This window comes from Mustela lutreola, chromosome 16 (genome assembly GCF_030435805.1).
Source record: "Mustela lutreola isolate mMusLut2 chromosome 16, mMusLut2.pri, whole genome shotgun sequence".
NCBI lineage: Eukaryota > Metazoa > Chordata > Mammalia > Carnivora > Mustelidae > Mustela > Mustela lutreola.
The window spans coordinates 12,694,524-12,708,714 of NC_081305.1; the positions used below are offsets into that span (position 1 = coordinate 12,694,524).

The window sequence follows — 14,191 nt, forward strand, 5'->3', positions numbered from 1 at the left end:
TCCCATTATCTAGTGTAGTTTTAAGCAAGGAGCTAAGTTCTGTGCTCACTGGATCTGTGGTTTGTCTCCTATCCTGTCAGGTATCAGAAATGGCTGTCTCTGAGTTACCCGGTAATCCCAATGCTGTCTGGACAGTGCGTCGGCATATTGAAGGTAAGCAGCCCATTCCCAATAGTCAGAAAGTGGGTCTGGGTGACATTGACAATAGAAGGCTTAGGTGTCTGCATTCAAGATATTTCTATATTGCTTTTTTTTTTAGCAATATACTAGAAACATTTTCTGGCTTGACATCACATTTCTCAGATTCTGAATCAGGATGCCTTCACCCTTATTACGCACAAGTAAGGGTACTGTATTCATCTTGACGGTATTGGTTCCATCTGTGTAAGAGGTGTGGTGTGAGGGAAAGTTTTCACTTCTTCATTTTTCTTCAGTGTTTTCTTCTATTGTGCTGAAACCACGGTGAAGTTGAAGGTGTTGTTCTAGGTATTAAGAGATTTAATGAAGCTTATTAGTCCCGTTTAGTGGGTGTAGTTGTGCTTCAGAAAAGTTCAGATTAAGATTGATTGTGTCATCCTTGCGCAGGGGCCATGCTAATCTTCTCTGTATCGTTCCAATTTTAGTATATGTGCTGCCGAAGCGAGCACAAGATTAAGATTGATTGAATGGAATTAGAATTTTAAAGTGGGTGAAAAAGAGGGGATGGAGGCAACAGGAGACCATGCTCCTGGATAAAAATGGGCCACTTCATCCTAAAATTTTGAAATTCATGTGAAAATGCATAATAGGGCAACAGCCAGCAGGAAAATCTTGAGTTAATTGAATTTGAGAACTGAAACTTAACTCTCATTTTCCCTTGGATTCTTTGGGGGTGTAGGTCATTTCTATTCCTAGGCTTCATCTTCCTCTTGTTCCCTTAGGAATGTGGGCCTGCTGAGTAAGAGCACCCTGGCCAGCATACAAAGCATTTTCAGGAAAACAGCTGGAAATCTTCCTGATATTTTGATGTTCTGATGTTTGATTTTATGGGAGCTGGGAAATGTGTAGGAGGGAAACCTCTTCATATTAGTAGAATGCACATTGTGGTGGATTTTGTTTTCATGTGGACATTTGAGCCAAGTCTGAGATGAAAAAGAAGAAGCAAACAGGAAATTAGTAGGTTCATTTTTGCTGAGAAGATAATTTTTAGATGATTGATTTAGAAGGATTTCCTCAGTTTGTTTAATGTCTTCATAGAGAAACTGGTCAGTATTGATGTTACCTTTAGCTTTGTGACTGGTTGATATTACAGCTTGATGCAAACATTGTCTACACTTTGAATTTTTGAGCCCTTGAGATAAAATCCTAGTATTCCGTACCCTTCCTGTCTTTGTGTTTCATTTTCTACTTTTTAAACTTCAACAAGGGTTTAGATTTATAAAAAGGTTACCCCTCATTTTTATGATGAAGGCAGAAAAATCACACAGGTTGACTTTTCCGAGATAGCACACTGAGGTAATGGAAACCGAAAGCACAGTCTCTGAACTTCCAATCCAGTGTTCATTTGACTAACCCTGTAGTGGCTATCTGTGGTTCTTGCTGTTTTTTAGGTTAAGTTCTATTTTGCAATCTTTCTGGGTGTCCACCTTGCACTCAGAGTGATTAAGATAGGATCCTTCCTCTTGGGGCACTTGCCATCTAAAAAAGAAGACAAGTATACAAAACTGTGTGTTCTGCTGTAGTGAAAGGTACAGGCATGTGGCTAGGTTGTGTTAGAGGACAGGGAATGGGCTTATGTTGGAGAATCAGAAAAGGCTTTTTTGATAGTGCTTAATGAGTCAGTGATCAGCAGTATGTTGCATGGTGGAACTTGTAGTGGAAATTTTTTCTTCTCTAAATACCAAAATCTAGGAAAAGACTTACATCCTAATAAATTTTACTTTTTAGAAACTTGTAATTTGGGTGATCACCCACAAAAAACGGTCAGGTTCTCTCTGTTCATTTTCTTTCCAGATATTCCCAAGTTAACTGTTGAGTGAATAGCCCACATGTCCACACATGCTGTAGTCTTCCAGGCAACTACTAACCTTGGCTGGTACGTGGTGATGCACACTACCAATACCAAGCCTTTTTTTCTCTTCCACAGGTGGCTGGTGAAGGTGCTGATCACCACAGGTGTGTACGTACTGCTAGGGTCTACCATGGGGTCTTAGAGTTGCCCAGGGAGAGGGATCTGCACAAAGTAATAAGACTGCCCGGATGGCATCTCTCAGAGGGTAACTTTGCAGTTGGCTGTTGTGCATTATAGAGATGCACGCCCATCTGCCTGTATATTACATGGTCTGAGGCAGGAATCAGCTTTCTGTATTTTTTTCCCTTAGTGGAAAATATGACTAATTTGTCTTTCACTAAGCTAAAAGAAAGTATAGCTAGGAAAGCCTTAACTCCATACACTCCTTTGGAGTTTTGTCTGTTCCAGCTGTACTGACTCAAGTCCTAGAGAAAGCCGCCTTTTTGGGGAGTGTAATCAGGACTGCTGAGGCAAGGCAGGCACCAAGTAGTCCCACGTATAAAGCGAGAATGGAATACTGAAAGCTCAAGTCATTGTATGGTCACTCACTTTCCTTTTAGAGTGAGCTGTTTGTTGAGCTTCAGATACTAAGGCAGAGGAGAGAATAAAGTATTCCCTCCCCTGTGGGCTGCTTTAGCGGTGCTCAGAAGTTTTATTTAAGTGAGAAGGATGCATTCTCATACCCTGATAGATTCTTCACTGAGGTATGAACTAATGTCCTTCATACACACACACACGTATGCATAAGATTTTTATTTTTAAAGTTTGTATTTATTAGAGAGACAGAGATAGAGCAAGAGCATAAGATAGAGCACAAGATAGAGCGAGCACAGCTGAGCAGGCAGCCTGACCTGACAGGGGGCTTGATGCCAGAACTCTGGGATCATGACCTGAGCCAAAGCAGAGGCTTAACTGACTGAGCCACCCAGGTGCCCCTGAACTAATGTTCTTTTATATGAAAGTTGTAACTTCTGGGAAAAGGCAAGGCATTATTTACGGTCATTTAGCTTGATTATGTTCTGAATTCCAACTCTTAACCTATAACTTTCCTAGGACATGAGCAACTGGCCGCTATAGGTCCTCCTGGCTGTAGCATGGAGAGGAAAGTTGGAGTGTGCTTAGTATTCACAGGGTAATGGATGTTATGAGGGAGTCTGTGATGTAAAATAGCTCTAGTGGTTGTTGAATTGCTCAGGGAATGTAAGATCCTATTTCAGTCCACTGAGCATCTCTTTATTTTTATATCTGAGCAGTCTGGGGCCTTGGATCAAAGGGAGGGTGAAGACCCAGGCAGCCCACCTTCCTTCCTCTCCTCATTCTCTTGCATTTTAGTTAAAAATTTCCATGGTCTCTGCTGCAGGTTTTTCCCTTTCCCCTTGACTGAAAGAAAAGACCAGAAATCCTGACCATTTAAGAGCCCTTTGTTGTTTGGCTTTAATTTGCTCTGGCACAGCTTTTAGGATATTGGGTTTCAGTAATGAGAGTGTGGAAAAGGACACAATATTCATATAGTTAAAATTAAGCAATTTCTGTTATTTTTACACATTATAAATTTCAAAAACAGCTAGAGTAAAGCTTCCAAGTTTGGTATTGTGTGGAGATTCATTTTGGTTTTGTTGCAAACTACTAAGTCATCCATTTCATGGATAACCATGTCCTTTACTCACATGGTGGCGAACAGTGTTGTCTTACGAAGCCATAAAGTGTCCCCAAAGCATTTGATACATCTTAACGGTTGTAACAAAGATAATCTAAAACTAGCTATCTACTTCTCCAGTGTTTATGATTTGGAACTTGAACCCTTATTCTGGATTCCTGGTATAGCCATTGGATTATACCCATTGGGAAAGATCTTTGATACTTGCCTTTCAGCCACCCAGTCAGTATATGCATGTATTGAGTAGGAGTTTGGAAAATAATACTCACCCTTACTGGGTTATTAATTTCATGTGTAAAGCAATTTCATAAATTATATTTATTTCTATGTATTTCTATTTTAAAATGCTGGTTATAGTCTGGCAAGTTGAGTATGTCCTGCTCGTAGGGCAGAGTACTGCTAGTCTAGGCTACACTAGTGATATGTCTTCAGTTGACCTTTTTCTGTGAGGAACACTGATTCTGCTGAACTAGTAGAATAGTCTTGGTTTAGCTGAACCACCTTTGGAACAATCAGAATCCAAACTGTCCTTGATGGGAGTGGAGAGGATCAGCTCTATGGTACTAAGCTTTGGACAAGGGCTCAGGCACACAGCGCCCTATAGCTCCTTCTGCTACGAGTGAGGTATAATTTAGTACCTTCTCCAAAAAAACCAAACAAACTTAATTTAGTACCTTGTCTACTTGTAGTTCTGTCCCTTGTTCACCTGATTTCTTATGAGGGAAGGGGGACAGAAAGGGGAATTGATAAAGAAAATTCAGATGTAAAATAGGGAAATCTCAGTCCTTCATGAAAAATAAATACACCCTTCCTTTCTTCAGCATTTATCAAGCATAATGCTAAACATGGTGCTGGATGTGGGAGACACACAGAAGCTGTTTTTATGTGTAGGATGGAATATATGTGAAATAGGTGGTCTTTAACTATGGGGTCTGTATGAGAAACTTCTGGGATTGCCTGTATTCAGATCCTCTGACTTTGAGAAACTTACTCGTGTTTGTTTATCCATAACTATGTTTTGTTAAAAGAAAAGCAAATCCTAATAGGATTGCTTGTCTCCACTGAATAGTTGCGTTTTTCAATAATAAGAGTAGAGAGGTCAAGGACTGACAATATAAACAGACCCCCCCCCCTCCACAACTTCCTGGTAATCCTCTTAACGCCTTCCTTTTGGGACATCCTGGGATTCTCAGTTATGAACCTGAGAATGATAGTCTCATTGAGGCTTAAGTAATCTGTTTTATTCATTAGGTCTTATGTTCCCACATTAACTTCTTTTGGAAGAGGCTGGAGACCTTTCTTGGTTATAAGGATTATCTTTAAGGGTGAATTGAGATTTGCATCTGGCACAAATAAATAAGCTCTCACTTCAGTATATGTAAATATTGTAGTATTCAAAATTTCTTCCTGCCTGGTTACCCTGCTTTGTCATCTTGTGTTTTTCCAGCAAATTCCTCAAGGAAAATTAACTTTCAGAGCTATTGGGGTGGGTATACTTACTCAATGTATTTAGGCATTTAAGGAAGCAGAGTGTATCTATAGGTTGTTATGACCTTCAGTTATCTTTTGGATCATCCTGTGTCGTTTGCCACATGAGTGTGTGTGTGTGTGATGGCTACACATAGAAGTGCCTTGGAAGGTTTCTGAAGAGAAAACTTAGTATATCTCAATTAGCTTTGTAACTAATGAGTTCTTAGCCAACCACCTCCTCTTCTGTTCCCTCTTGCAGATGAGTTTGATGCCTACATCATTGTGTCTTTCGTGAATGCCACACTGGTGTTATCCATCGGAGAGACTGTGGAAGAAGTGACTGACTCTGGGTTTCTGGGTACCACCCCAACCTTGTCCTGCTCGTTGTTAGGAGATGACGCCTTGGTGCAGGTGAGGATTCCCAGAGCGAGAGAACTTAACTTGCCTTACTTTGTCCTTTTACTGTGGTGTAGGCTGCTGTGCTGACAGTAATGAGCTTTGAAAAACTCTTTTGAAGTGGACATTGCAAACATGAACTTGTTTTAAGTTGATCTATACAGGGCCTAGTAACTCCTTTTTGTTATTGACCCAATGGCAACTCAATGCAGTGGCTCCCAATTCTGACAAAAGTGACCCATCTGTTAGGTATGTGGTCTTGCTGAGCAGTGAGTCACATTGCTAAAGTCCAGTTTCCTTCTGGTCATTGACTTAGGTGTATCCTGATGGTATTCGGCACATAAGAGCAGACAAACGAGTCAATGAATGGAAGACCCCTGGAAAGAAAACGATTGTAAAATGTGCAGTGAACCAGCGACAGGTGGTGATCGCCCTGACAGGAGGAGAGCTGGTCTATTTTGAGATGGATCCTGTATGTTATTGTATCATTCAATATTATTTATCAATATTATTATTCAATTATTCAATTATTTATCAATATTATTATTCAATATTATTTTATCATTTATTGTGGGAGTTGGTGTTAGGGTCCAGAGGTAAAGATGAGAGTTGTAGTCCAGTATCTAGATGATACTCACAGGAAAATTCAAGAGGGAAAGTGTACATAAGCCACTCTGGCCTGGTGGGGTTGGGGGTGGGGTGAGGGGAAGGGTAAGTTCATATCTTAATTCTAACTGGAATTATGAAATCTCATCTTAGCAATGAAATATTTGCTTCTCTTGCCCTTTACACTCTGCTTTTCCACCAAATATTGGCTGTAAGTTTTAATTTTTATAATCTGAAGCCATTTCAGAAATTTTCTTTTGCTTTTCTGTATGGAAGGATGTTGGGTATACTTACATGCTCTTAGTTTCTGGATGTGGCCAACCTGAGAGTCTAACTGTACCTCTGGTTGAGATTTCTTTGTCTTTAAGTTCCATATTTGAAATCTCTTTCACCCAGAGTATTTTCATGAACAGATAATTTTATATATTTCTGTTTCCTGAGAACTAGGTTTGCTTATAAAATTTGTAGCCTGTTGAATTTGTCAAAGACAAAGATGTTGTTTTGATTGTCTTGTCAGTAATTTTGCTTGCTGTTAGCCTAAAGTATTCAGTCTTGGTATCTTAAGTAGAGAAATTCTTAGTGACTGATGATAGTAAGAGGAGTGAGAACAAGTGAAAAGGAATTTAACAGTCCTCCTTCCTTTCCCAGGCCCAGGGTTTAGGGGCAAGTTGGAGTGGTTTGTCACCTTTCTGTCTCACTTCTGTAGTCAGGACAGCTGAACGAGTACACAGAGCGGAAGGAGATGTCGGCAGATGTGGTGTGCATGAGTCTGGCCAACGTGCCTCCTGGAGAGCAGCGGTCTCGCTTTCTGGCTGTGGGGCTAGTGGACAATACTGTTAGAATCATCTCTCTGGATCCATCAGTGAGTGTTACTCTTGAGTTCCAAGGATCTTCCCACTGGAACCTGAGCTTCTGGCCCACTCCTCATGGGCTTCTCTGGGATCAGCTGGGCTAGTCCCTGCAGTCAGCACTGGCTGCTTCTCCTGATTGTCATAGCAACGCACCTCAGTACTTTAAAGATCCTGATCCCGGACTACTAAATGCTCTCTTGCCTTAAGCCTTGTTAAAAACAACTGAAGATTGTTTGCAAAAAAAAAAAGGACTTGGGACTGGCCCTGGGCTTTGGTTAACTTTCAGGAATAGGTATACTTTGCTTATTTACTTCGGAAATTTTTACAGAAAGGAAAGCATGGTTCTTTCCAGAGCTTATTCTAAGATTTGGTTTAACTAATAGTAACCCATTTAGAACTTACTGTATAGGATGCCACTGTCCACAAGAAAGTTGTTTCTCCATTCCTCCAATTAGATTTCTCTGGGTAGATTTTTCCAAAATTGGTCATTTCCCATGTTATACTCTTTTTTCTTTCCTCCTTAGGACTGTTTGCAGCCTCTGAGCATGCAGGCGCTCCCAGCTCAGCCCGAATCCTTGTGTATTGTGGAGATGGGTGGTACTGAGAAACAAGATGAGCTGGGGGAGAGGGGCTCTATTGGCTTCCTATACCTGAATATTGGGTTACAGGTAAGAGATCTAAGGCTCACATTGTTGGTTTCAGGGCTTCTTTAGCTTTTGTGTAGTCCCTGTTCAATATGGGCATTTACTGTGCCTTTTACAGTTTACCATCTTATGAAAAGTGAACGGTGCTGCGCTGTGTTCTGTTTCTGTCAGCTCTAATTAGAACAAGTCAGGCCTAGGACAAAGTTTTCATAGTCTTTGATACAAATGTGTTTTCATCACTACTCTGGGTCACAACTAGAGTGGTTTCTTTTTTTTTTTTTAAGATTTTATTTATTTGACAGAGAAATCACAAGTAGGCATAGGGAGGGGAAAGCAGGCTCCCTGCTGAGCAAAGAGATCCTGGGCTCGATCCCAGGATCCTGAGATCATGACCTGAGCCAAAGGCAGAGGCTTAACACTTAGCCACCCAGTTGCCCCAGAACTAGAGGGGTTTCAAGAGTCCTTTGCAGTTCTTAGAATATGCAGCTTTTGGAAACTAAAACCTCTTTATGTATAATGGACTCCTTTAGTAACAAGAGGATCCCTGGATGTTCCCTATTGTCAAAGCAGTGGGGCTCTTTTTTGCGTGAAAAGCAGAACCCAAGGGTAGCAGAGCGTCAGTCATATTTTTTGACCATATACTTTCCGTTTTCCTTAATGATTATTTGCTCAACCCCCTGGGTAAATAATCTAGCCCTGGTACTTTTTGCTTTTTAATTTTATTTCCTAATTTAGAAATTTCTCAAACTGCACAGACATTAGTCTAATGTAACAACCCTCAGTGTATCCATCACCAGTCTTATTAGTTACCAACATTATACTGTTGCTGTTTCATCTATTCCCCCTTATTTCTTTCTTCTGGAATATGATAGAACAAATCTAAGATGATTTGTCATTTCATCTATAAATACTTGAGAATGTAGCCACAATAGATGTACACGTTGTTTTCTTTTTAGGCCACAATTTTATTACCATGCCCAACACAGCAGTTCTTTGATATCTGATATCTTGTTCATGTTCTGGCTTTTCTTGATTTGTTTTGTTTCTGTTTTTCCAAAAATGTTTATCTTTGGTTGTACTTAGGATCTGCAGAAAGCCATTTGCAGTTGCACCTTCTGCATGACCTATCCCTTTATGTGTCTTTTAATAATTTTTACCCCTCCTTTTTTTTTTTTTTTAAGAAACCAGATCGTTTGTCTTGAGAAATTTCCACCTTCTGAATTTGGCAGTCTTTCCTTGTGTGTTTAATGTTTGTCTGTCATCTGTATTTCCTGTAAAGTAGTGGGTGGATCTAGACCATGCTGTCCATTTAAAATACAGTGCAAGCCACATGTGTCAATTAAATATACCAGTAGCCACAAAAAGGGAACAGATGAAATTAATTTTAATGTTTTCTTTAACCCAGAATACTTCAGATGTCATTTCAATTTGTGATTGGTGTAAGAATTAAGACACTTTATTTTCTCTTTTTGAACAAAGTCTTTGAAATCTCATATATTGTATTTTATACTTAATGGCACATCACGATTCTGGCTAGCCACATGTGGTTTGATTATAGAATTGGATAGCACAGGTGGAGAGGTTGATAAGATTCAGATTTAATATTTTGTAGGAGACAGTGTTTTATAAGTGGTGCCCTTTCTGTTACTTCACATCAGGAGGCATGTAATGTCTGCTTATGCTATTTTAGTGGTGTTAGAATGTTAGTATCTATTTTAAATTATCTGCTCCTTGTCAGCCTTTTACCCAGTAGCATTGCTACTAGGCCCATTGCCTAGATCCGTTATGTCATTAGGGATTGAGAAATGATGATTTTCTATTATACTCTTCATTTCATTACCTGGAACTTCTCTCAAAAGACAAAATTTTCTTACCCCAAAAGATAGTTCATACAGGGAAAGGATAAATACTTTGTTTTTTCCCCTTTGTTCATCTGTTTTCACAGTAAGGAGTTGGTGCCACAGCAGTCTCAAGTGGGGACTGCTAAAGTAAAAATCTTTTTTTAATAACCTATGAACTTGATGATTTTTTTTGTATCTGTGCTTCAAACTATTATGGTCTTTCAGTTTTTGGATGCTAAATTGCCTCATTTTAGATGGGTGGGAGTTCCCTTTTGAAGTTAGTTCCTTTGTCCTTTTAACATGACCCTGTTATCTTCCGGTGCTTCCTTCTGGTAAAACAGAGTGAGTGCCCCTGTATTTACCTGAAATAGTCTTTACCCAGACCTGAATTAGCTGTTTCTCTTAAGAGTCTTAATCTTTTTTTTTCTTTTTTTTTTAAAGATTTTTATTTGTTTGTCAGAGAAAGAGTGAGCGAGCACAAGCAGGGGGAGAAGCAGGCTCTCCACTGAGCAGGGAGCCGGATGTGGGACTCAATCCCAGGACCGTGGGATTATGACCTGAGCACATGCTTAACTGACTGAGCCACCCAGGCATCCCAAGAGTCTTAATCTTTTTAGGAGAAATGGCATTTAGAAACCACAGCAGGCCTTGTTTATTTTAACTATACATGTTTTTTTGTTTTGTTTTGTCTTTTAAGGATTACTTATTTTATTTTATTTTATTTTTTATTTTTTATTTTTTTTAAAGATTTTATTTATTTATTTGACAGAGAGAAATTACAAGTACACTGAGAGGCAGGCAGAGAGAGAGAGAAGGAAGCAGGCTCCCTGCTGAGCAGAGAGCCCAATGCGGGACTCGATCCCAGGACCCCGAGATCATGACCTGAGCCGAAGGCAGCAGCTTAACCCACTGAGCCACCCAGGCGCCCTAAGGATTACTTATTTTAGAGTGCGTGCATGAGTTGGGGGATGGGCAGAGGGAAAGAATCTTTAAGCAGGCTCCCCACTGAGCATGAAGCTTGATGCAGAACTCTATCCCATGACCCACGAGATCATGACCTGAGCCAAAACAAGTCTTAAGGATGTTCAACTGACTGAGCCACCCAGGCACCCCTTAACTATGTATATGTCCTAAGATTATAAATTATAAAGAAGAGTTTAGCATATGTGGTAGAAAGAATTTTAACAGATATGTAGTGAAAAATAAGTGCTTTTCACTTAGTAAATGTTCAGTAACTACTTGAGTGAGTGATTTAGTCGGGGAGTGAATGAGTTGTTGTCTGGTTATTGGGATATTCTTTAAACCCTGCCATTTCCTTTCACTTGTTCTGAACTTATGTATTCTATGCAGTAGCCAGGGAGCTTCCATTAGGGGTAGGCTTCACCCACTCTTTTCCTTTTTGTTAGAATGGTGTGCTGCTGAGAACGGTCTTGGACCCTGTGACTGGGGATCTGTCTGACACACGTACTAGGTACCTGGGGTCTCGTCCTGTGAAACTCTTTCGTGTCCGGATGCAAGGCCAGGAAGCAGTAAGTAATGAAAGGGGGCAGGCTGCATTTTTGGACATTAGTGGTATCAGCTTTTCTTTCAGTAATTCACCCATACATAGCTCTCTCTTAATTAGCTTTTCTGTGGGAAGTCTTGGGTCCCTTCATGCAGAGTTTTCCATGGTACTGAGCTACGTTTTGGTTATGGGTGAAATAGGTTATCAGTCTGTTCAGCTCTAGGGTGGGCAAATGGAGCTGACTGAGAGGTAGCTAGAAACCTCTTATCAGGAGTACAACTACCCATGAGCAACCTTATATCAATACCAGGGTTTACTATGTAAGGTGAAAGAAGTTAGGAAACATTGTGTCCTTTGTAACTAAGAATGTTATTGTTGCTGAGTGTCGTGCTAGTTCTTTATTTGTTACTGCATTTTTTTTTTAAGATTTTATTTATTTATCTGACAGATCGAGATCACAGGTAGGCAGAGAGGCAGGCAAAGAGAGAGAGGAGGAAGCAGGCTCCCTGCTGAGCAGAGAGCCCGATGTGGGGCTCGAATGCAGAACCCTGGGACCATGACCTGAGCTGAAGGCAGAGGCTTTAACCCACTGAGCCACCCAGGAGCCCCTTTGTTACTGCATTTAATTCTTGAAATGATCCTCCCTTGTTACAGTGTTCGCATTTTACTGATGTGGAAATTGAGCCTTAGAGAGGCTTAGAGAGATTGAGTGATTAGTTCATATGGTTTGTGGCCCGTGCTTTTAGCAAATACTAAGGCAGTCCTCTTCTCCAGTCCTCCTCCTCCTCTTTTTTTAGAGAAGAGAGAGGGAGTGTGCATGCGTGCACAAGGAGGGAGGGACACATGGGGAGGGAGAGAGAATCTCAAGCAGGCTCCACACTCCGTGTGGAACTTGACCGGGGGCTGGATCTCAAGACTCTTCAATCATGACCTGAGCCAAAATCAAGTCAGACACCTAACTAACCAACTGAGCCACCCAGGCACCTCTGGTGCTCTTTTTTCTTAAGGTAGTCTTAGGTTCCAACAATTCCTTGGGATATTCTGTTGACTAAAATTTGCAGATAGGGTGCTTGGTTAGCATTGCATTTTTGTCTTTTCCCCAAGCATGTTGGAATGTTTTTCTTTCCTCAGGTGTTGGCCATGTCAAGCCGGTCATGGTTGAGCTATTCCTACCAGTCTCGTTTCCATCTCACCCCCTTGTCTTACGAGACCCTGGAGTTTGCATCTGGCTTTGCCTCTGAACAGTGTCCTGAGGGTATTGTTGCCATCTCCACCAATACTCTGAGGTGAGAGTCCCATGGTTCAAGCCCAGTGGGAATCCTTTTTGCCAGTGGCTGGGATTGTGGTTTTGCCAGTGTGCTGGAAGAAGTTACGAAGCAGTGGCAGGGAGCCAGCTCTTCATCATGGCACTAGAGTGTTGCAACTGAAACCTTCGTTTGTCTCAGGATTTTAAGTACCTGGTAGCCAAGTTTTGATTTTTGGAGTTGTAGCTTCTGTTTAGATTTTCAGGGCCAAGTTCTAATATACTCTGCAGTATGGTTCAGTTTCCTTGAGATTAAACCATCTGTTTTTCCAGGGCAGTACTATTGGATTAGTTTTAGAGCTGGCAGGCATTGGTTCGCTGATAACTTTTTTTTATTTGGTCCTGTCATTTGCAGTGTTACATCTTCTAATTTTAACCTCAGTATAAATTATTTAGGCCTTTTGCAAGTTGAACAACTATTGTTTATGCAATGATGTTGGAGCAAGTACTGTTCTGTTGCAAGATGGCTATTCGGTTTGAAAAATAAGCTATATTCAGTTTGACTTTCTCAAGTTTCGGTTTTCATTTTTTCTTCTTTAATCTTTTAACACCACCTGTGTTCTTGCCTTGGTTGTAACTGTTTGTAAGAGGAACCCTATCAAGAGGAACTATACCCTCTTGTTATGTGGGTAACTTACCAGGTGAACTCCCAGATTTCTGTGCAGCACCTTTCAGGATCTTTCCAGTCATCGTTCTTTCTCTCTAACCCTCACGCCTTTATATACGTTCTATTCCAGCAGAATTGCTGTCTCTCCTCTCTCATGGTTTTTTTTTACTCTGTGCCCTGGCATGCTTCCCACCCACATCTCTGCCAGTCAAGACCTAGCCTCATTCATAGACATTCACATTATTTATGGGTGCTCCTTCTCTTTTGAATTCCTATAAATGTGGCCACAGCCACAGATTTTTTCACTTTGTAGCAGAAGAGCGTTTCCTCCCCAGAACAGAATCTTTCAGGGAAGGCCACTGTGTGAAATAGTTAATAGCAGAATTCTTAGTAACACCAGTGTTTAGAGTAATTACTGTCAAAACTAGTCACTTCCACATATGAATAATGCTGCTGTGGATATTCTTGTGCATGTTTTTTGGGGGGCATATATTTTCATTTTTCTTTGATATATATCTGAAAGAGTGGAATGGTGGGTTCTGTGGTAACTCTGTATTTAACTTTCTGAGGAGTTTGGAAAGCAAATTGCTTTCCAAAGGGGCTGCACTGTTTTTGTTTTCCACAAGTAAGGTATGAGAGTTTCAGTTTCTTCACATCCTCACCCACATGCATTTATTTGACTTCTTGATTCCAGCCATTCTAGTAAGTGTGAAGTGGTACCTCATGGTGGTTTAGATGGACAGTTTTTTGATGCTTAATGATAAGCATGTGCTTTCTTGCTATTTTTCTTTGGAGTACTGTTGAGATCCCTTGCTTATTTTTAACTGGATAATTCTTTTTTCATTACTGAATTCTAAGAGTTCTTTGTATAGTCTAGTTGTAATGCCCTTATCAGATAAGATTTGCACGTATTTTCTCCTAATTTTCTCCCATTCCGTAGATTGTCTTTTCACTTTCTCAGTGATGTTCTTTGGTGCACAAAAGCTTATTAATTATTAAAGTCCACTTGAAAACTGCCTGAAGTCCTGTTGGGTATCACCAGTGGTATAAGTTCTACTTAGATGTTCACTAGCCACATACTTTCTTAGGAATACAACATGGGAATATCTGTGCTGCCTCCTGTGTTGGGTATGTCCTGAGAGCAGGTTTTCTCTCTACTTTGAATCTGCTTGTCGTGGTAGGGTGCCTTTATAAGACAGATCATTATGTGGGTTGGACCAGAAGAATCAAAACTGAAGGATCGGTGGTTTGGGTTTTGTTTT

The 14,191-nt window shown here is 40.5% G+C and overlaps 1 protein-coding gene and 1 non-coding gene across 2 annotated transcripts in view; one reads left to right on the forward strand and one right to left on the reverse strand.

Annotated features, from left to right (window-relative positions):
• Positions 1–14,191, forward strand: part of SF3B3 (splicing factor 3b subunit 3) — a 42,250-nt gene that overhangs the window by 20,891 nt on the left and 7,168 nt on the right. Inside the window, exons 11-17 of the mRNA XM_059151895.1 lie at positions 81–153; positions 5,437–5,588; positions 5,890–6,045; positions 6,886–7,041; positions 7,555–7,698; positions 10,922–11,044; positions 12,151–12,305. Coding sequence (XP_059007878.1) covers positions 81–153; positions 5,437–5,588; positions 5,890–6,045; positions 6,886–7,041; positions 7,555–7,698; positions 10,922–11,044; positions 12,151–12,305 — 959 coding nt within the window. The remainder of the gene's footprint in view (positions 1–80; positions 154–5,436; positions 5,589–5,889; positions 6,046–6,885; positions 7,042–7,554; positions 7,699–10,921; positions 11,045–12,150; positions 12,306–14,191) is intronic.
• Positions 544–647, reverse strand: LOC131819075 (U6 spliceosomal RNA). The gene has a single exon (XR_009349053.1). It is a non-coding gene; the product is annotated as a U6 spliceosomal RNA (small nuclear RNA).